General features: G+C 49.8%; 2 protein-coding genes and 1 long non-coding RNA gene across 3 annotated transcripts; all 3 read left to right on the forward strand.

The window, feature by feature from the left end:
- The first annotated feature begins 1,559 nt into the window (after window positions 1-1,559).
- LOC129121250 (SWI/SNF-related matrix-associated actin-dependent regulator of chromatin subfamily A member 5-like) lies at window positions 1,560-4,672 on the forward strand. The gene is given in 5 exon segments (XM_077193135.1): window positions 1,560-1,607; window positions 1,950-2,102; window positions 3,350-3,486; window positions 3,945-4,089; window positions 4,475-4,672. Coding segments are annotated over 5 exon segments (681 nt in total).
- A 15-nt stretch (window positions 4,673-4,687) lies between these two features.
- Window positions 4,688-9,551, forward strand: LOC143696567 (SWI/SNF-related matrix-associated actin-dependent regulator of chromatin subfamily A member 5-like). The gene is made up of 6 exons (XM_077193136.1): window positions 4,688-4,696; window positions 4,828-4,938; window positions 5,477-5,590; window positions 6,209-6,331; window positions 7,569-7,701; window positions 8,661-9,551. Exons 1-6 carry the CDS (start codon window positions 4,688-4,690, stop codon window positions 8,819-8,821), a joined length of 651 nt encoding a protein of 216 aa, XP_077049251.1. The 3' UTR covers window positions 8,822-9,551.
- Window positions 9,552-10,146: 595 nt separating this feature from the next.
- On the forward strand, window positions 10,147-18,925 carry LOC143696578 (uncharacterized). Its single transcript, XR_013185979.1, has 2 exons — window positions 10,147-10,480; window positions 13,696-18,925. It is a non-coding gene; the product is annotated as an uncharacterized LOC143696578 (long non-coding RNA).
- The last annotated feature ends 1,452 nt before the right edge of the window (window positions 18,926-20,377 follow it).

Consider the following 20,377-nt stretch of genomic DNA (forward strand, 5'->3'; position numbering starts at 1 on the left):
GCAGCTTGTAAGTCATCCCCCAGCTTCATTTTAGAGTGAACAGAAGGGTTTTTTTCTTTCCGTGCTGTAGGTATACCCGAATCCTGATGAAGGATATAGATATCCTGAACTCAGCTGGGAAGCTGGACAAGATGAGACTGCTGAACATCCTGATGCAGCTGCGGAAATGCTGCAATCACCCGTACCTCTTTGATGGAGCAGAGCCTGGCCCACCTTACACAACAGACATGCATTTGGTCACTAACAGTGGCAAAATGGTACTTCTAGACAAATTGCTGCCTAAGTTGAAAGAACAAGGTATACATCTCCTTTCTGGGGTTTTGAGAGTTTTTTGGTTCAGTAATATTTTTGTGTATTCTGAGCAAAACCCAGCGGACTTTAGCCAGGATTACTGTTGGTTTCTAGTATGATACCAGCTTGGATCAATAGTCCATTATGGCTTTTTGTGTTGAAGTGTTTTGATTTCTTTTTTTTTCCCACTTTTTCATCGCAGCTAAGTTCACACCATAAAAACATCATTTGATTGGGGCTTTAGATTTTCTTTCATAGTTTTCTTAGCTATCTGAAATATAATTATGTAGTATTTTAGCCACGCCTTTGATTTGCCATGAAGGACCATTTCAGATTCAGAGTCCTCATACATAGCTCAAGTCAAATCCTGTGTGAAATGTTGGTCTTTCTTGCTGGATGTGATTTTGAACAGTACCTGAGGTTTTTCTGTGTATTCTATAAACACTCAGACATGGGGGAACTCTTGAGTTGTTTTAAAGTTATTTGAGCTTTGAAATGGATTACTGTAAAAGTCACTTGCAACAGAGTTTTTGACACTGGAATAAATTTTTAGCTCACTATTTTTTGAGTATGCTTACAGTAGTAACTTTGCTAAAGAAGTTGGATGTAGGTTTGTGAGTGGGGACACTTTGCAGGAAAACAAAACCACGTCCAAACCTCAACCTTCTGTAGTATAGAAGTAAACTGTACTTTGTATCTAGGTATCATCCAAGCAGCTGTGACTGTATAACTCAAGACTGAAAACCAAGCAATTCAGTGGTTACTGTGCTTTTTTGATCTTGGTTTCTTCCTGATATCAGGTTTATTGATGAGGTGTTGTAATTAATACTGGACTGGTCTCAAATCAAATTAGCATCTTAAACAAGAGAGTTCAGTATTAACTCTTGAGTCCAAAGGACAAAAGGAAGTAGAAACTTTGTTATATCCTGTGTTTTACTTAAATTTCTCCAGTAGACTGGAAATGGCTGAGTGTATATGCATAAAGTACTGAACCTTTTCTTTTTTTTTTTTATTTAAGTTGTTCTTGGCAGTAAACTGACAAGTACTTAAGAAGAATTCACTTTATTTCTAGAGATCTTAAATCCAAAACAATCAAATACTTCAAAATTTTATTATTTATACTTGATAATGTTTTTATATTTGTGCTACCATCTTACTCTGCCATGTCTGGGAACTTTTTCTTGAGGAGTACAACACAAAATGAAAAGGAGAAGCCAGCCATTAATTAGACAGTGACATATCAGGGTAAGACAAACGTGTCCTATGGCATGGATGTGCTGTGGCAGCAGCAGCTGCAGCCCTGCATTGTAGTTTGGGTCTGAAATTCAAACGACTTTTCTTCTTAGTACATGGAATTGCCCTCCTTCCTTTTCTGGTAGTGCAGACTTGGAGAGTTTGTTTAATCTTACATTTTGGTGAAAGCATAAGAAACCTTTTTACCCAAACAGGCTCAAGGGTTCTAATCTTCAGGCAGATGACAAGAGTTCTAGATATTTTGGAAGATTACTGTATGTGGAGAAATTACGAATATTGCAGACTGGATGGACAAACTCCTCACAATGAGCAACAGGTATTTACAACTTCAGGGATTGTATTTATGTAAAAATAGTACTTGTAAAACATTTTGTTTAACTGATACATTCTTTTCATTGATTTAGGCTTCCATTAATGCATTCAATGATCCTGACAGCTCAAAATTTGTGTTCATGTTGAGTACACGAGCAGGAGGTCTTGGAATCAATCTGGCTACTGCTGATGTTGTAATTCTCTTTGATTCAGACTGGAATCCACAAGTAGATCTCCAGGCTATGGTAAGATTCCAGATGGAAATTATGGGGTTTTGTTTTTCTTTTTCTCACAGTACTTTGCTAGAAATGTGTACTTCCAAAATAAATTGGTATTTTCCCATTTTAGCACAGGAGCAGGATTTGTAAGACTAATTTTCAGTTCAAGTGCAGCTTCCACTGTGTGGAACCATTAGTCCTCAGTCACATTTGGGTTATACAGTGTTTTATGTAGTGGGAAATGCTGGGTGTGTGCTACACCTCATAGTATTGTTTAATGCAAATAGCCTACTTGAGTAAGTAAAAATGAATTAAATCTAGGTTGTTAATCCCAAAACTATAAAGCTGTTGTGGGGAGTGGAGGTGAATGTGTTTTCACTGTTTTTCCTGCGATCTTGAAAATGAGATAAAGAAAAGTTGAATTAAAGTTTTCAAAAACTGCTTTTATGGTGATGGTAATGAAAGGATCTCATTTTAGTAACTATCCTTAGGGGTTTTTTTAAGTAGATGTGGATGCATCTCCATCCTGGATACATGTCAAGGACATTAGTGACCACCTAAGAAAGCAAAGCTATCTAAAAACTGCCAGTGGATTTTTGGATTTTTGGTTGGGGTTTTTTTTGTTTTTTTTTTTTTTGACAAATGAGGGCTTTCAGAGAGAAGTCTTGGAAATGTCTTAAATTATTTCAGTTAACCTGTGGGTCTCAAGTACTCTAGCAAAAATCACTTCAAAAGAATGAAGGAACTGGTGTCTAATAGCTCAAATGAGGCAGTACCAGCTACCACTACAGGTGTGTGTTGAGAATACTGATTCTCACAGTGGTTCATGTTTCACTAGTCAGGAGAGGCAGGGTTATTGTATTTTTCTTGAACTATTCATGGCACTACTGAAGGATTTTGAGAAAGGCAGCTTTTGGTCAGCAGAGAGATGATTTCTTCATGCTTTGATTCTACAGAAGGTTGCTTAAGGTCAGAAGCATCCAAATCTTCTCCTCTGTGTGTGATTTAATGAAAAACCCCAAATCCTGCTGTTTTTTAGCTATGACACATAGAGACACACTCACTGTCAGTGTTATTGAAAAAAAAAAACCCCAAACCTGCAATGTAGATAAAAATGTAATATCTTGGGTAGCCATGGATAGCTGTAAACATTTTAGTAACCTGTGCTGTTCTGTTTTGTAAATTTGTGTGCTGTAAATAATGAAAATCTTAAACCTCATTATGTAGTCATGCTGGAAGGCAAGTGCTGACTTTTTTGTTACTGTTTTGGGCAGGATCGAGCGCACAGAATTGGGCAGACCAAGACTGTCCGTGTGTTCAGGTTTATTACAGACAATACCGTGGAGGAAAGGATAGTGGAGCGTGCAGAAATGAAACTGCGCCTGGATTCCATAGTCATCCAGCAAGGCAAGTATTATATGAAGGCACTTCGGATCTAGGATGAAATTCCCTTCTTCTCCCATTGTAAATCATGGTGCAATCAGCCAGTAAGAACCAGTGGGAGTGTTGCTTTTGCCTCATCTGAATTCTGAAGGGAGTTCATGTGCAAAGGCCTCATCCACTTGGAAATTTGTTTTACTGTAGGAGTAGGCATTTCCTCACTAACTTTTTGCTTACCTGCCTAGTGGGATATAGTCAGATTTGACTTTTTAAAGCACTCAGTTTCTTCTTTCACTTTAAATTTAAATGAATGCCTTTCCTTTTTCTAATAGACAGAGAAAAGTAAGGTAACCTTAGTTGACTTGCTTGGAATCAGTAATATGTAGTTTGTATGTGGAAATATAAGGGGGAGAAAATCCTGTATTGCTCCTTCCATAACATAAACTCTTTAGTGAGTTGCTATCCTCAAGCATTTTTATCTTTAGGAAGATTGGTGGATCAAAACCTGAATAAACTTGGAAAGGATGAAATGCTGCAAATGATCAGACATGGAGCAACACACGTGTTTGCTTCAAAGGATAGTGAGATTACAGATGAAGATATTGATCACATTTTGGAAAGAGGGGCAAAGAAGGTGAGAAGGTTTGAAAAGGGGAAGCTCACCTGTAGATTTGAATGTGATGGCAAGATAGTGAGTCTCTGGATGATAACTTGGTTCCAAGCTGGAGAGAAAAGGGGTTTTTGCTGTAGAGGGTTTTTGTGTTACTCAATCGTGTCTGTTTTTTCTGATGTTGTCAATAAGATGTTTTATAGTCAAGTACCTTCTAGAATGGCTCCTCTTCTTTCTGGCAATGGGATGTTTTAAAATGAAGTACCTTTCAGAGTGGCTCCTTTCTGGAATGAGGTGTTTAATAATGACGTGCCTTCCAAAATGGCTCCCGTTCTATCTGGGAATGAGATGTTAAATAATGAAGTACCATCCAAATGGCTACTATTCTTTTCTGTATCCCCTGTCCAAGACTGCGGAAATGAACGAAAAACTTTCAAAGATGGGTGAAAGCTCCCTTAGGAATTTTACTATGGATACTGAATCTAGCATGTATAATTTTGAAGGGGAAGACTACAGAGAAAAACAGAAGGTAATGTTTTAAGTTTCTTTTGGAGGAATGCCCTGAATTGCATGTTTTAGTCATACTTATTTAAGAGGTATTGGGTAAAATACAGTGTCATCTATGAAAATAGTTTAAATAACACTTATAACACTTATAATGAAGTAGATGTAGATCTAATTTTACATAAAACTTGTAGCTGGTCTCATGATCTTGCAAGACTTAATTTTTGGTTTTGGGGGTGATGGGTTTTGTTTTTATAGTTGGCATTTACAGAGTGGATTGAACCCCCTAAAAGAGAAAGAAAAGCCAATTATGCTGTGGATGCTTACTTCAGAGAGGCTCTTCGAGTCAGTGAACCAAAAGCACCCAAGGTGAGTTGACTAATCAAAAGAAATAAATTTTTTCAATATGTATGGTAAATGGCTGAAGCTCTAAGCAACAAATAGGTCTTGAGTCATAAAAACTGCTCTGTTCACTTTTATAAAGTGGAGGGACTATCTAAATTTAGAAAAAATTTCCAAAAGACTTGAGACAAACTTCTGTGAGAAAAAATAAGAACAGTATGAAACTTGTAAGACGTTAGGGAGGCTAAGATCAAGTTTTTTCTAGTTCTTATTTAAGCAGCTGTAAATTTTCCTGTGGAAGATTAATGCTTTAAACACGTGTGACTTTTTCACCAGCCACCTCCTCCCAAAAGACCTCTCTTCCCCTTCTCTCACTGCTCTTTTACTTTTAGAATTCTTTGTGGTGGTTGGTGTGTCTTGCATGGTGTGACTTTTTTCCCCCCAAGTTAAGACAGTGCATTTTTGTAACAATAATGCTTTTTGTTTGCTCATAAACTTAAATTACTTCTTACAAGCAAGCAGATTCTGGATGTGAAAGAGAGCAAATGCAAGCTTTGTGTTTCAGGCTCCACGGCCTCCAAAACAGCCAAATGTACAGGACTTCCAGTTCTTTCCTCCTCGCCTGTTTGAACTGTTGGAAAAAGAGATTCTCTACGACAGGAAAACAATTGGTTACAAGGTAACTGAAGAATTTCCTTGACCAGAGGGCTGGAGCACCTCTCTTAGGAGGAAAGGCTGAGAGTTGGGATTGTTCAGTCTGGAGAAGCAAAGGCTCTGGAGCAACCAAATTGCAGCCTTTCAGTACCTAGAGGGGGCTTGCAGGAAAGCTGAAAAGGGACTTTTTACAAGGGAGCAGCTTTAAACTGACAGAGGGCAGGTTTGGGTTGGATATTGGAAGGAAATTCTTCACTGTGAGTGTGGTGAGGCACTGGCACAATTTGCCCAGAGAAGCTGTGGATGACCCACATTCCACTTGCTTGGAAGTGTTCAAGGCCACGTTGGACGAGCCTTTGAGCATCCTTGTCTAAGCAGAAGGTGGCCCTGCCCATAGCAGGGGCTTGGAAAAGAGGTGATCTTTAAGGTCCAGTCCCTTCTGTGTTATTCTCTAAATTCTTGCAATGGAACAGTTTAATGCAACAGTAGGAGAATAAGTACTTTTCCAGCCTTTCACAGTAATTTAAATGAAATAAAATCATGTTCAGCTGTCGAAGCTATTAGGTTATATTAACAAAAAGGTGACAATTAGTAATTATCTGTGAAAAATTAATTCAGTTTTATAAAGTGCAAAACCTTTCAGGTACCTCGTAATCCTGATCTCCCAAATGCAGCCCAAGCACAAAAGGAAGAGCAGCTTAAGATTGATGAGGCTGAACCTCTTAATGATGAAGAACTGGAAGAAAAAGAGAAACTTCTAACCCAGGTATTGTCGGTTCTTCAGTGAGACTGAAATCAGCCAAAGCTTGTTTTGTGTTTCACAGCATTATGGGAGCATTTCTTGGTCACTGATCGGCATGTGCCGTAGTTAACACATCTGCACAGTTTGGTTCAGACTGAAAAGAGTTTCCAGCATTAGGTTTGTCATAGGCCTATGTCATAGGATATCTTTGAGGAATGTGCACCAAGGATTCTCCTGAATCCTAGTCTGGCATTCACTATAGACTGTGATGTCTTTCCATGAAACCTTGCAGAATGGCTGCAGAGCTGGGTGTGCTGCATTCCACATGATTTAATGCACATATTCTGCCTCAGTTTCACACCCTTATGGAAGTGAATCCTGGGGTCTGAACAGTCAGTTTTCCTAAACCACATCTGGTAGTGGATAGTTCCCCTCACTAAAAGAGGGTGTGAGCTGAATAAGTATATAATTAGGAAGCCTGTATATTTAAATAATTTAAAACCAGGTGAATGCTTGATATGCCTTATTTGGATATTTTATTTACACGTTGTATTTTGGCAGGGGATCGGAATTACAGGACAGGATTTCTTGCTTGCGTAGTAATGAGCTGGAACAGCTCACTGTGGAGACACCAGAATCACAGAGGTCAGGAATCAGTACAGTCCAGTAAGCTGTGGCTAAATCACAACATGGCTGGCAGAACTTGCTACTTCCCACTACTTGTAAAAGCTACTGGTAATATGAAATGAACCTACTTTAGCTCATGACTTCAGCAGTGCTACTTGTGTCTCTGCTGAAAATCACCATCACAAGGTGGCTTTAGTCCTTCTGAGGGAGAGTGACCATGCAGTGGTCACTGCAATGATGCAATGGCTGAGGGTGTCTGTGAGGCACTTGGGGGGCCTTTTTGACAAAACAAAAGCCATTACACTACTTTCACTTGAGCAATTTTTTTTTCTTAGAAAGTAATCCCACAGAGAGACTATTAGGAGGAGGGATTAATTTTTCAGCTGAAAACTTACCAGAAATTACTAGGTAAATAAAGAACTAGTGCTAGTCATTTTGCAGTATTGAAATAGAGAGACTACAGTGACTGCAGTATAAAAAGAGTTCTACTAAATTAAACTGCAGAGAAAGAAAAGGTTTAACACTGTGGAATGATGGAAGTGTTACAGGCAATTTCAAGAAACCAGTTGAATCAAATTTGGAGATGGACAAATCCTGAACCTCTGTGCAATGTTTCCTCTTGATTGCTGTATAGGGCTTCACTAACTGGAATAAGAGAGATTTCAACCAGTTCCTCAAAGCCAATGAGAAGTGGGGCCGTGATGACATTGAAAATATAGCACGAGAAGTCGAAGGAAAAACCCCAGAGGAAGTCATTGAGTATTCAGGTAACTTAATTCTGTACTCAGCTCTGAGAGTATCTAACTCTGCTTGGCTCATTTGAACTGCCTGAGAACATGGTAACATCCTACTGCTGAGAATTTCTTACACTGCTGTTCTAAGATTTTTGGGGTAGAATTATATTGATGTATTTTGGATCTGCTGCTCTGTCTTTTACCATCATTACTGCCTGCACAACTAAGGCTGTACTAAAATGCACACCTAAACTCCTGCTGAGCCACTTCACTGTATCCTGAATCTAACTGGGTAGCACTGTCTTCAGTTCTTGTTAATTTTTGCAAAGGGAAATGCTGAGAAACACTGCTTAGCTGAAGAGATTTCCCTTTTCCTTGTATTCATTAATGAGAAGTTAACCTTTACCTCCTCCTCGAGAGCAGAACTCAGTAAATACATCACGATTGAACCTACAGCCACCACTGGTAACCTGAGTCTTAACCTCGCATTAGAAGAGATTTTTTTCCACCGTAGTGTAGCTGCAAAGTCCTGGCACTACATTTCTAAAGGTATAGAGCAAGTTGAAAATGTGCAAAAATCTTGTACAAAAACCCCTTATTTAAACACCTAATGGTCTTTCAGGCACTTGCTTGTCTTCAGGCACTCAGTTGCCCTCTTGCTTCTATTGATAAAACTGTATTCTGTTACATCTGTTTTCATTTGAAGAAGCTTTGTTTCCTTTGAGGAGACTGACACACAAAAGTCTTACTGGCCTGTATTGTACCTCACTTAAACTGAAGATTCCTATATCTACCCTCTTCAAAACAGCATTTGTACTACTGCAGCACATGGTAGCTGGAAGGGAAGGTTTCTTACCAGCTCAAGGCATGTCTGTTGTTACACAGCAGTAAGCTCTGGTAAAAGGAAGGAACAGCTAACATCCTTTTTTTAAGGTTAAACCTCTGACTTTTACAATGCATGATAAGATACTAAGAAGTTGTTCTTTTCTTAGCTGTGTTCTGGGAAAGATGCAATGAACTCCAAGACATAGAGAAGATCATGGCTCAGATTGAAAGAGGAGAAGCTAGAATTCAGAGACGAATCAGCATAAAAAAGGCTCTCGATACAAAGGTGGGTTTGCTCAGTTTCTTTTTTTTTTCCTGGTGCCAGTGAGGGGAGATGCATGACCCCTGTCTGACCAGTGCTGCTGATGTATGAAGACATCTTGGGCATGACATTGGTCTCTTTGCATAACACTCAGCAATTTCTTCCTATGGCTTTTCCATCCCATGGAAGTGCTGTGATGACACCCTTAGCTATGGTCTACCCTGGTGTTTGTAACAGTCTTCTGTATTACAGCACACAGTTCAGAGCGCTGTGTAACTCCACATAGTACAGGCCTTGGGGAGGAGCACAGTTCCTTCTGGACACGTGGAACTGAAATTAAGAGAGAGAGAGAGAAATGGAGAGAGGGGGATGGAGAGAGGGAGAAATGGGGGAGATAAAGGGATGGAGAGGGATAGAGAGAGGGAGAGAGAGAAATGGAGGAAGAGAAGGGAGAGAGGTAGGTGGGTAGAGCAATAGGGGGGAGAGAAACATAGGAAAACAGGTGGAGAGAATTGGAGTAAAGTAGAAACAGGTAGAGATGGCAGAAGACAGAGGGAGTTAGAAACATCAGATTAGAGAGCACTTAAAAAAGACTGATCCAACAGTCTTGGGGAAGGATGGGAGATAGACCTTTTAACATTTCTGCTTTTGTCTCTTTCTGTGGTGCATCATATCCATCCCTTCCATAGCTGAACCAGTGGGTCTGGACTTTCTGACAGGAATTCAACAGAAAGCTTTTTCAATCTTTTGTCCCCCTAGAAGCAGCCCAAGTTTTTGGGGCAGTCCATCTCAAAACATTTCTGTAAAATTTCCTTTTGGTTCTTGATGCTGCTCAGGCCCATCAGACTGACACAAAACCCCCTCAGTCATGTCCCCAGCCCCGGTGGAACGGCCGAGCTCTCTGAACTCCAGCCTTGCACTGTCCCACCGTAATTACATTGCAATTGTAGATAGAATTGTGGCAGGTTCTAGGCCACTGGCTCGGAATCCTCCTGAATCCTCAGGGCTGACCACGGCATTTGTCTGTACTTTCCTGTCCCTGGGGCTGATCACTCCGTGCTTCCCAAGGGACGGAGCACTCGCTCTGCACGGCTCCTTAGAGCTGAGGGTGCCTGCCCACACTGAGAGATGGGTGAGTGAGCGACGCCGTAATGTTCAGGTTGGTTCGGCTTATTTAGTTCGGTCGGGCTTATCTAGTTCGGTTGGGCTGAACGCGGTTCCGTCGCGTTCCGTTCAGTTCACCTCAGCTAAACTCGGATGGATTCGGCAAATCGCGGCCAGAGTCGGCCGTTCGGGTAGGCTCGGCTGTTGTCGGCTGCTGTCGGCCACACTCGGCTGTCGTCGGCTCCACTCGGCCACACTCGGCTGTTGTCGGCTCCACTCGGCCACACTCGGCTGTTGTCGGCTCCACTCGGCCGTTGTCGGCTCCACTCGGCCACACTCGGCTGTTGTCGGCTCCACTCGGCCACACTCGGCTCTTCGGCCCTACCTGACTCTGCTCCGCGCTGCAATGGCGGCCGCTGGCAGGGCCCCGCTCCCCGGCCTGAGCCCCGGGAGGGGACAGAGCGCTGGGACAGCCGCCGCAGCCCGGCTCACCCTGTCCCTGCCCGGCCCCGCGTCCCCCGGAGCGCGCCCTGCAGCACAGAACGCGGCCTTTGGGCCAGGAGCGGGGACAATGCCCTCGGCTCGGCAGCAGCGCCGGGAGGCAGCGGGCGGTGCCCTCAGGTGAGCGGCCGGAGGGGAGGGAGCTGGGCCGGGGGCACCGGGGCCGGGGGCACCCACAGGGGGCCGGGGCTGCTTTGGGCGCTGCTGCGTGGGACCCGCTGCGGGTGGCACGGCTCTGTCCCGGGCCTTGCGGCTCTCTGGGATCGTGTGCCGTGGAATGAAGGTGGGGCTCGTCCCAGCTGCGGGAACAGCGTTTTATTGGGTGAGAAACAGAGTTCACTCTCTAGAATTTTTACACGTTTGTTAAGGGATAAAAGGCAGCGCTGGGGTGCTTGGCTGTTTGCCAGGAGCACCCGGTTCCCTTAAACCGTGTTCTCTAGATTCTGTTCCATTGCAGTGGGGTGTGCATATTCATTAGAGTTTATACATATTCCAAGAGTCCTTTTCAGTTTAGATGTTCTTTTGCTTGGTTGGAACCTTCGCGCCATCTTGTGGATTCAACCGATATACTTTATTTCTTCCTGTGGTGCCATCCTGTTTTATTTTCACTCCCTCGTTATTTGATAACGAGGGTCAGTAAATTTTTCCTTTTTTTTTTCAGTGCTCTGGTTTCTGTTTCTGTTATCTTGTGTTTCAGATAAGATTGTCCCCAGCTGTGGGAAATCACCTCATTATCTGATACCATTTTCTGAGTTCCTTACGTGTAAAAGCATTTGAACATTTCACAGTCTCTATTATAGTATTACAGTCTAAACTAGTGTCTGTTACAGTGCTGTTTATGAAAGCTGTGCAGTGCATACACGAACTGACAGATGATCCTTGATCCAGAGCAGTAGTTACAGACTGTCCCCTCTCGGGAGTTTTGTGCTCAATAACAGCGTGCCAGAGCTCAGACATAAATGGCAAGGGCAAGAACTGCATTTGTTCTGTTCCATTCTGGGCTGGGCTGAGCTCTGTTTGCCGGGAAGCAGCGGGATGGGTGTCCCTGTGCCCACCCCCCTGGGTCCCAGAGAGAAGCTGCTCCTGTGGCTGCAGCTGAGGGGCACTGGGAAACCTGAACGGTCCTGATGGAAACCGATGCCAAACCGGGTTTGGTTGGGTTTGGGACTTGCCATTTTCCCCTGATCCGTGGGTTTTGCCTTAGGAAACAGGAACTGGGCACCAGGACATTTTGTTAGCCTAGAAGGGAGGAGTTGGTTTGTATTTATTTCCTGAGGCACCTGGATCGATTTGGGTCTCAGTTGGCACCCGAGAGCCTCCTCTGTGTCCTGGGTGGGGTGGTGGCTACCAAAGGGGTAAAAGGTGGAGCAGGAGGGTGGGTGGAGAGGAGAGCAGTGGCTCTGTGGGGATTTGCATCTGGAAAGGGCCCTCAGTTTCCTGGCGGGAGTCCTGGAATCAGAGCTGAGAGTCGCTGAGCAGTGAGGATCGTGCAGCTGCAGCGCCGAGAGTGCAGAGGCTGCAGTGGGCGTTGTCTGCTCGCTCTCCTGATGTCCCATCTCTAATGCTGGGCTGGCACCCAGGCACCTCCCAGGGCTGCACAGCCTCAGGGCAGGGGTGGTTTGTAAATGTTTTAAATGCTGCAGCAGCTCCCTCAGGCTGGATGAGTGTGAGGATATCCAGCTCTGCCTTCGGGCTTGGAGCACGGCAAGGGTGCAGGGCTCACGGTCAGTCTTGTTTAAACACTTGTAATAGCAAAACATTTTAAAGCAGAGACTGTGAGGCAATAACAAAGGCGAGTGTGTGGCAAGGATAGGTCCGAGGTGTCTTTATTAAAGATCCACACTGCTGGATGTTGTGTCAGAGCCCTCTGGGGACAGAAGGTGTCCCCAAGCTTCATGAAGCCCTTGTTTCCTGCTGGCAGGGCAGGGGGTGAGCCCAGCCTCGGGGGCTGTGTGGCTCCTCCTGCCTGGAGCAGGGACAGCCCGTGGGGCTGAGCCCCAGAGGTTCAGTTGCTGGAGCAGGTGGGGATCTCTTTGTGCCTGGGAATTGTCGCTGCTGCGTTCCTGTCCCAGCTGCAGGGTTCCCTCAGAGCCCGTGCCCTGCAGCAGCACTGGGAGCTCCTGGGCTGGGCAGGGAGCAGCTCTGGCCTGGGGCTCTCAGTGCCATCAGTGCCCATGGAAAGCCAGCTGGGTTTGTTCTGCTGCCATCGGCCTCTCTGCTGTGCCAGCCTCGGTGCCAGGGCACAGAGCTGTGGGAAGGCTCCATCCCATCTGTGCCAAGCGCTGCCAGCGCTTCCAGCAGCGCTGCTGGGGCACCAAGGGCTGCCTTTGGAGCCTGGCTGGCACAGAGGGTGACACACTCTGCCCTGCAGCACCCAGCTGCATCCCACAGCTGCACAGTTCAGCCAGCAGGGAGCAGAGTCAGCTCTGGGCCCAAACCAGGTTTTGTCCCCCAGAGAGCCCCTGAGCTTCCTGAGGCAGCACACAGATGTGCCCTGGCCTTTGGGGCTCGTGGTGAGGGCTGCCAGGGGATTGTGATAAGGCTGAGCTGGAGCTTTCTTAGAAAAGCCATCAGCTGTAAGGAGAATCTCTGGCAAACAGGTGGCTGGGGCACTGGCTGGGAGCAGGTCCTGGCCTTTTCTCTTCTTTTCTTTAAGCTGTTCTTAAGAGGAGCCCAAAACTGCAAAATGGAAAGGAAGGGGGCTGTGGGGGTGAAAGTTGCTTTGCATTTTTTGAAGTGTTGCTGTGGATTTTGGTGTGTCAAGTGGCACTACCAAAACAGCATTGGAATAACCAAACTTCAGGACTCTGCGCTTAATTCCTTGAATGTGTTTGTGTGGGTGCAGGAAATGCCAAATCCCAGAGCAATTCCATGTCTGTAACTTCAAGTGCAACATCTTTAAAAGCAAGTGCTCAGTGTGGGCTTTCCATGTGGGTGCAAATGGCCCAAGGCCTTTCTTGTGTCCCAAAAGCAAAAACCCTTTCCCTGGGAGGTTTTGGAGGGGATTCTCTTTGGGATTTCTTGTGGTGCAGCATCCCGGGTGTCCCTTCCTTTGTGCCAAGTCCAATGGGAAAGGATGGAATGGCTGCCACGTGGGCTCTGGGATAAAAATGGTTCTGTTCAAATGAGGCAGAGAATGCAAGATGAAAAATGAGCATCCTTTCATTGTCTGAAATAGTCAGGAATAAAAGTGCTGGCAAAGGACACGTTTGTGTTTGAATTGGTGTCACCTCTCCTGGGTAAAACCCCATAGTGAGCCAGCAGAGCAGAGCTAGGAGAGCTGGGATCCTTGGACTTCCACAGTGGACTTAATTTTCTTTTCTCCTCTCTTTCAGGGCAGGAAAAATCATCCAACTCCTCCCATGTTTGCCCGAAGCTTTGGTGTTGGAGCAGCCAAAGGCAAGAGGCTTCAGCAGCAGGGCTCTGCGCTGGAGGGCTCTGGTCCTGCCCACGCTGTGGGGTGAGTCAGAGGGACACAGGGCTCCCCTTTTCCTCTCTGCTGGCATGAGCTGCCATGGCAATGCCATTGCTGCCAGCCCAGCCCCAGCTGTGCCTGCTGGAGAAGGGCAGAGGTGCAGAGGCAGTGCCAGAGTTCCCTGGGGCTGCTGGAGCTGTGGTGCTGGCTGTGCCCTGAGGGCAGCTTGGGCATTGTCTGTGCAGCCCAGGGCTGCTCTGGGCCTTCCTTGGGGAGCTCTCAGTGCATGCCCAGCTCTGCCAGGGCTGGCAGCCGCTGCAGGGCTGGGTGACAGCCTCTGCTGGGGCTGGGGGCAGGCACGGCCCTGGCACAGGGGCAGGGGCAGGGCTGGCAGCATTTGGGAGCCGTGGGAGCAGAGTGAGGGGTGGTGCTGGGCACAGGGGTCAGCCTGTGCTCGTGTCAGCACAGCCCTGCAGGGCCCTGGCATCTGGGAGCAGCTCCAGCTCTCCTGGGGCCCAGGGATGGGCTCTGAGGGACTGGCTTTGCCTGTGCCTTTCCAGGGCAGCAGGAACAAGGGCAATGTGGTGCCAGAGCTGGGGCCCATCAGGCTGTATTTCCCTCTGGGAAAGCAGAACAGACTCTGGGCTGAGCTGAGTTTCCTGCAAGGGCTCAGAATCCAGGGAAAAGGGAGTTCAGGAATTGCATCTGCTGCTGGGAACATTGCCTTAGGCTTGCTCAGTTTGTGTCTGTGAGCAGTGGGCTCTGGGCTGGAGAGGAGCTGTTGGCAGCAAAAGATGGAGTCCATGCTCTGCAGGGATGTGCAGGGAAGGACTGAGTGGGAGGGAAGGGCAGTATTTAGAAATGAGATCAGCATTTCTCCCAGAACTGGGGTGCAGCAGTGATGGGGGTGGTTGGCTTTGCTCTGGGCCTTGTTATTCCTTGTGCAATTTGCAAATTCTGCTGCATGATTTCCTGTCCAGTATCTTTCTAACAAAAACTGACAGAAATTGAGGTTTAGGAGTAGAGCTGAGGTCCATTCACTGCACAATCTTGCCAAGGCTGGAGGACTGGGATGATGGCTGCTCTCAGCAAAGGTCACTTCTCAATGCTGTGTCAGATTTGCCTCAGTGCTGGGCAGGAAAGGTGAGGGTTTGGATCAGGAATTGTGCAAACAAGGCCTGGGTGTGGTTGATTTGTTTTGTTTTTCAGTGAGCCAGGGCTGGCACAGGGAATGGTGCAGGTGCTGCTCTGGCACCAGAGCTGCTGCCCTTTGGAGCCATGTTCAAGGTGTGACCATAGAACACTTTGGGGGCTGTTTTCAGCACTCTGGGTTTCAGAACTGCTGTCCCCAGCCCGTTGCCAGCCCTGGGACATCTGCTCTGCTTCCAGGCTGTCCTTGCTGGAGCAGCCTGGTCCCTGCCGTGCCCAAGCCCTGAGACACAGAGGGAGCCCTGTGCCCAGGGGCCTTTGGCACCTTGTCAGGAAGGTGGCAGCAGCCCCGGGAGCAGGCTGGAGGTGAGAACTGGGTGTTGGGAGCTGAGGAGTGCTCATCTGGGCTGGGGGGAAGGGGCAGGAGTTTCCATGCCCCTGGAGCTTTCCTGCTGGCATGGGGCAGCACAGGGAGCAGCATTCATTGTGCCCCTCCCACGGGCAGTGCTGGCCTGGGTGTCTGTGCTGTGCCACCAGAGCGTGGCACTTGGCTGCTGTCACTGCTGTCACTGCCAGCCCAGCTGGGGGCTGTGCCCTCCTGCCAGCCCCAGCCAGGAGCTCCAGGGCTGCCTCTGGGCCCTGCTGGGAGCGTTTGCTGGGAATGTGCCCCATCCCTGGGAGCGTCCCTTTGTCCCTGGGCTGCCAGCCAGAGCTTTGGGCTGCTCAGGCTCAGGCTGGGATTGCCAAAGGCACCGAGAGGGAGCAGCACAGGGAGGGTGCTCAGAGAGGGGCTGGCAGAGCCCAGCTGGCAGGCTGGGCTGGCTGCTGCAGGTGGGGCTGTGTGCACTGCAGGCAGGGAATGTCCCCTTCCCTCAGCAGCCCTGCAGATCCCAAGGGCTCCCAAAGCAGGATTTTATTCCTTACCTCCCTTTGTGGAGATTGATTCTCCACATTGCCATGAGCAATTCTTGGATTTCTCTAGGAGCAAACCTCCCAGCAGAGCCAGATTGCAGCGGAGGCCAGAGCTGTGTTTGGAGCAGGGAGTGCTGAGAGCTGCGTCTGCCTGTGCTGCCCCAGCCTGAGCACAGGCACAGGGAACAGCCTGGGCAAAGGGATTGGGGCAGTGGCTGATGCCCAGGGAGAAGAACACAAACCCACAGCCCTTCAGCCTGACAGTCCCCTCCACCCAGAGCTCAGCACACATCCTCACAGGGAAGCCCAGCAGCTGAAGGGAAAAAAAACCCACAGAAGAAAAAGGTGATTTATTGTGCTGTAAAGTTCTTTCAAGTTGTTATTAAAGCCCAACCAACATTTGCTCTTGCTTTTGGTTGGGTGAATAACGAGCAGTGGGCACAGGTGATGCCATTCATGTGGCTGAAAACCTGGTGTGATCTAGAGGGGATCCAAGAACTGTTTGTGTAGGGCAGTGGAATGTGAGGGGATGTCAGGGGCAGTGAGGTGGCATTTTGGAGGGAATTGCTGAGGTCATTGAAGGGAGACCAGCAGACAATTTCCCTGGGAAATCCCAGGCCCCTCGGGCCCACAGCCAGGACTCTCCAGGGCTGAGGGGGCAGCACTGGAGACTCCCTGTGGCCTCCTTCCTTGGCAGCAGCCAGCAGGGAAGGGAGAAGAGGATCCCTGTGGGATGAGACTGCAGAGAGCGAGCAGAGGAGCAGCCTCGGGCTGGAGAAAGGCCAAGGGACCAACACGGTGGCACCAGGGCACCTGTGAGGAACAGAATGGACACTTGGAGGCCACATGGAGGTGAGGAGTGCATGGTTTGGGCAAAATGTCAGTGAATCTCCAGAGAGATAAGGAGGGGATATTTAGGAGGGAAACGCTGAGGTGAGGAGTTCACCCAGCCTGGCACAAGGTGTGTTTGCACAGGCTGGGGCCAGAGGTGGGGGTCAACCCAAAGCCAGCCCTGCTCAGCCTCTAAATCCCAGGATAAGATGTACAGGCTGCCCACTGAGGGATTAAAAATACATAAAACTGAAACCAAGAGCATTAATGAGATTCTTGGGAATCCCATTAACTTGTTGGCAGAGCTCTTGACACAGTTTGGAGCTTTGATGACAAGAATGCATTTCTTTATTTGGATTATTCACTGTGTGGGATAGGGGGTTTGTTTGGATTTTAAGGCCCTCATGGTGGCCCTGACACTGCTCAGGAGCTGGTAGAGAAGCAGAGTCAGAGCTCCTGGCAGGCACAGGGTGTTTTCCCCCATAGTGGATTGTGGAGCAATTGTCTGGGACCCGGATTGTCCCTCTGGGTGATGCCACTTGCTGTGGTTTGTATCATTCCATCCATTTAATTCCCAAAACTTCTCAGCCCAGGGGTTGGAGCTGACAGGGCAGGACAAAGATTGTTCTCTGTGTGGTGCCCAGATTTGGGGTTCCCTGTCAGCTGTGCCAGTTCTGATGAATTCTACCCATAGCCCCAAATTCCCTGCTCCATTCCCGCTGCAGTAACCTCCCAGTGCCCCATGGAGTGTGGGCATTCCCATGCAGAGCTGCTGCCTTGGACAGCAGCTGTGTCAGGAGCCAGCAGAGCTTCCAAGGAAGCTCAGCAGCACAGGGCCAAGGCCAGGGTTCTATTCCATAGAAGTGGCTGTTGAGAACCCTCAGCCCAGTGGTGTCCCTGGGCTCACTGGCCAGAGCTGCCTGGAATGGAGCCCATTTCACCCCCCTGAGCTCCAGGATGGAGAAGATCCAGTGGATGGTTTAGAGCAGGAGAAGGCAGTGGCCAGATGTGCTCCCAGCCTGAGCTGAGGCAGCCCCTGTGCCCAGGGGGGGACATCTCTCCCTGCAGAAGCTCAGCTCCTTTCAGAGCCTCAGCAGGGGCCTCTACAAATTCTTTTCTCTCAGGAAAGGGATGCACAGCTTTGTCTTCAGCACACCTCCTGTGGCACCTACCTGGGAAAGCTTTCCATCACTTCTGCACTTCCAGCTGGATCCCTGGAAAACTCCGAACTCCATCCCACTGATTTTCAGGTACTTCTGAGGGCTGCTGCCTGGGATTGAACATCTGTGGGGGAAGATGGCCTTGGCTTTGATGCTGCTGATGGCCGATGGCCTCAGGCTGGGGAGGAGGGAAGGGATTTGGGGTGGCTGGGCCACAGCTGGCAGCTGTGTGGGAGCTCTGAGCCAGGAGTTGCTGCTGAGCCCCTCTGCAAAGGGCCCGTGCCTCCATTCCCAGCAATGCCAGCTGCTCCTTGGGGTCCTGCTGGGCTACTGGTGGTCTCTGTCCGGGCTGAAGCATTTCCAGGGGCCTGCTCAGAGCAGCCCCTGGCCCAGGAGCCACGGTGCAAGCACAGCTCCTCCCCTGCAGATGCCAAAGACACGAGGTGCTGCTGCCTTTCAGGAGCTCCTGGCCTCCTCCTGCCCTGCGCTCCCAGCCAGCTGGGACACAGCCAGGGAACACCAAGGAGCATGGCTGGCAGCCAGCAGGAGACACCGAGGCCCCTGGGCCAGAAAAACAGCCCTGGCCTCAGCAGCCAGCATGGTTTGGAGCTGGCAACACTCACCTGCAGGCAACGCCCCCCGGCACTCTCCAGAAGAGCTTTGGCCACGGAGCAAGGTAACCCTCAGGGCTTGTCTTGTTGGCTTCTTCCTGGGGAAACAAAGGGACATTGTGGGAGCACATTTACAGCTGCTGGGGAAATCCTGGCAAGGGCAGAACAATCAGGGCTATGGGGAAGAGTTTGGTGCTGCCATGTTGAGTGCCAGCCAGTTCTGCCCCACAGCCATTGCAGGGGCTGCTGTGCAAAGCAGCAGTAGCAGAAGGGAAGGAGCTGCATTTGCAGAGGAGTTCTCTTAGTGGCAGCAGTCATTGCCATCCCACACAGGGCCTTTGGAACAGCCCTGGGATTGGCCCAGGTGTTTGGAGCAGGGTGCTGAGAAGGCCAAAATTCTGGGTTTGATACACAGCTGGGCCAGTCACTTCTCACATTGGACTTGATGATTCTCACGGCTCTGGAAATAAAGAACAAATCGTTTGCACTGGTTTTTTAACCCATGGGGTTTTTCCTAGCGTTTCCCTGGGGCTCCAGTCCCACCCCAGGCACAATGGCAGCGGGAGCAGCAACGCCTCGGCCCCAGCGGCCGTCCCAGAGCGGCTGCTCGTGGCTGGGAAGCTGCAGCCCCCAGCAGGGGCTGCGGGCACGGAGCAGGGGCTGCGGGCGCTGGGGCTCGTAGGGGAGCGCGGCGCTCGTGGCGTTACCGGGCCGGGGGGGCTGCGGGGCGGCGCCGTGTCCGCCAGGGGGCGCCCCGCGGGGCGGGCGGCGGCGCTGAGCGAGCGGCGATGCCCATGGGGTCCCGGGGCCGGTACGGGCGGTCTCGGTGTCCTTCCCGCTGCCAGCCGCGATCCAGAGGCTGCTCCGGGGAAGCGTCGTCCTCCTGGCGGCCATGGCAGCGGCACGGCACCGGCTCCCTGCCGCCGCAGCCGGAGCGTGCCTGGAGCCCCGGCGAGACCCAGCCCCGCGCTGGCCGCAACCGGAGCGGCAGCGCCTGTCCCGGAGCGGCTTTTCCCGACCGCAGCGATAGTGGTCCCGATCCCAGCCCCAATCCTACCTCGATTCTCTGGCCTTGGCACCCATACCCTGCCCGCCGAGAAAGAAGCAGCTCGGCCCAGCTTCCACAAGAAATACCGGCAGGACCAGGATACGAATTCCCAGGCCTAAATCCCCATCCCCGTCCCGGTCCCAGCCGAGCGCCGTGGACCCCGCGCAGCACCAGCAGCAGCCCCCGATCCGGATCTCCGCACAGCGCTCCGACCGACGCTCCCGCCGCCTCCCGGGATGAGCATCCCGCGCAGAAAACGGGACAGGCGCCGATCCGCCGGGATTTATGGGCGGGCGGGGGGCGGGGGGGAGGCGGGGCCCTGGGGGCGGGGCCGGCACAGGTGCGAGGGGCGGGGTCTGCACAGGTGTGCGGGACCCCAGTGCGGCTGCGCGGGGCGGGGCCTTGGGGGATTTAAGGCGCGGGGAGGGCCCGGCGGAGCCATTTGCTCCTCGGCGTTGGGTGAGGGAGGTTGCTGCCGGCCGGGGCCCTATATTTCTTTTTCTCTGCGTTTCTTTTCTCCTGCGTTTCTGTTGTGTTGTATTTCTGTGTATTTCTCCTTTCTACCCTCCCTTCCACCCCTCCCCCACCCCCTACACCCTCCCCCCCCCAAACCCCCCCCCTCCCTCTCCCCCCTAGCCCTCCCCTCCCTCCCCCCCTACGGCCGCCCCTCTCTCGTTCTCTACCCCACCTACCCTACCCTACTTTCCCATCCTCTGCCTTCCCTCCCCAGCCGGACTCCCCCCTGACCCCGCTCCCAGCTCCCCCTTCCCCCCCACCAGTCGCTCCCCACCCGCCCTCAATCCCGCTCCTTCCTCCAGCCTGCCTTCCCCCCAGCCCCGTCCTCTGCTGTCCTGCACACCCCGATCTCTCCCCACCTTCTTCTCCGTTCCC

The sequence above is a fragment of the Agelaius phoeniceus genome, chromosome W (assembly GCF_051311805.1).
Source record: "Agelaius phoeniceus isolate bAgePho1 chromosome W, bAgePho1.hap1, whole genome shotgun sequence".
In the NCBI taxonomy this organism is placed as follows: domain Eukaryota; kingdom Metazoa; phylum Chordata; class Aves; order Passeriformes; family Icteridae; genus Agelaius; species Agelaius phoeniceus.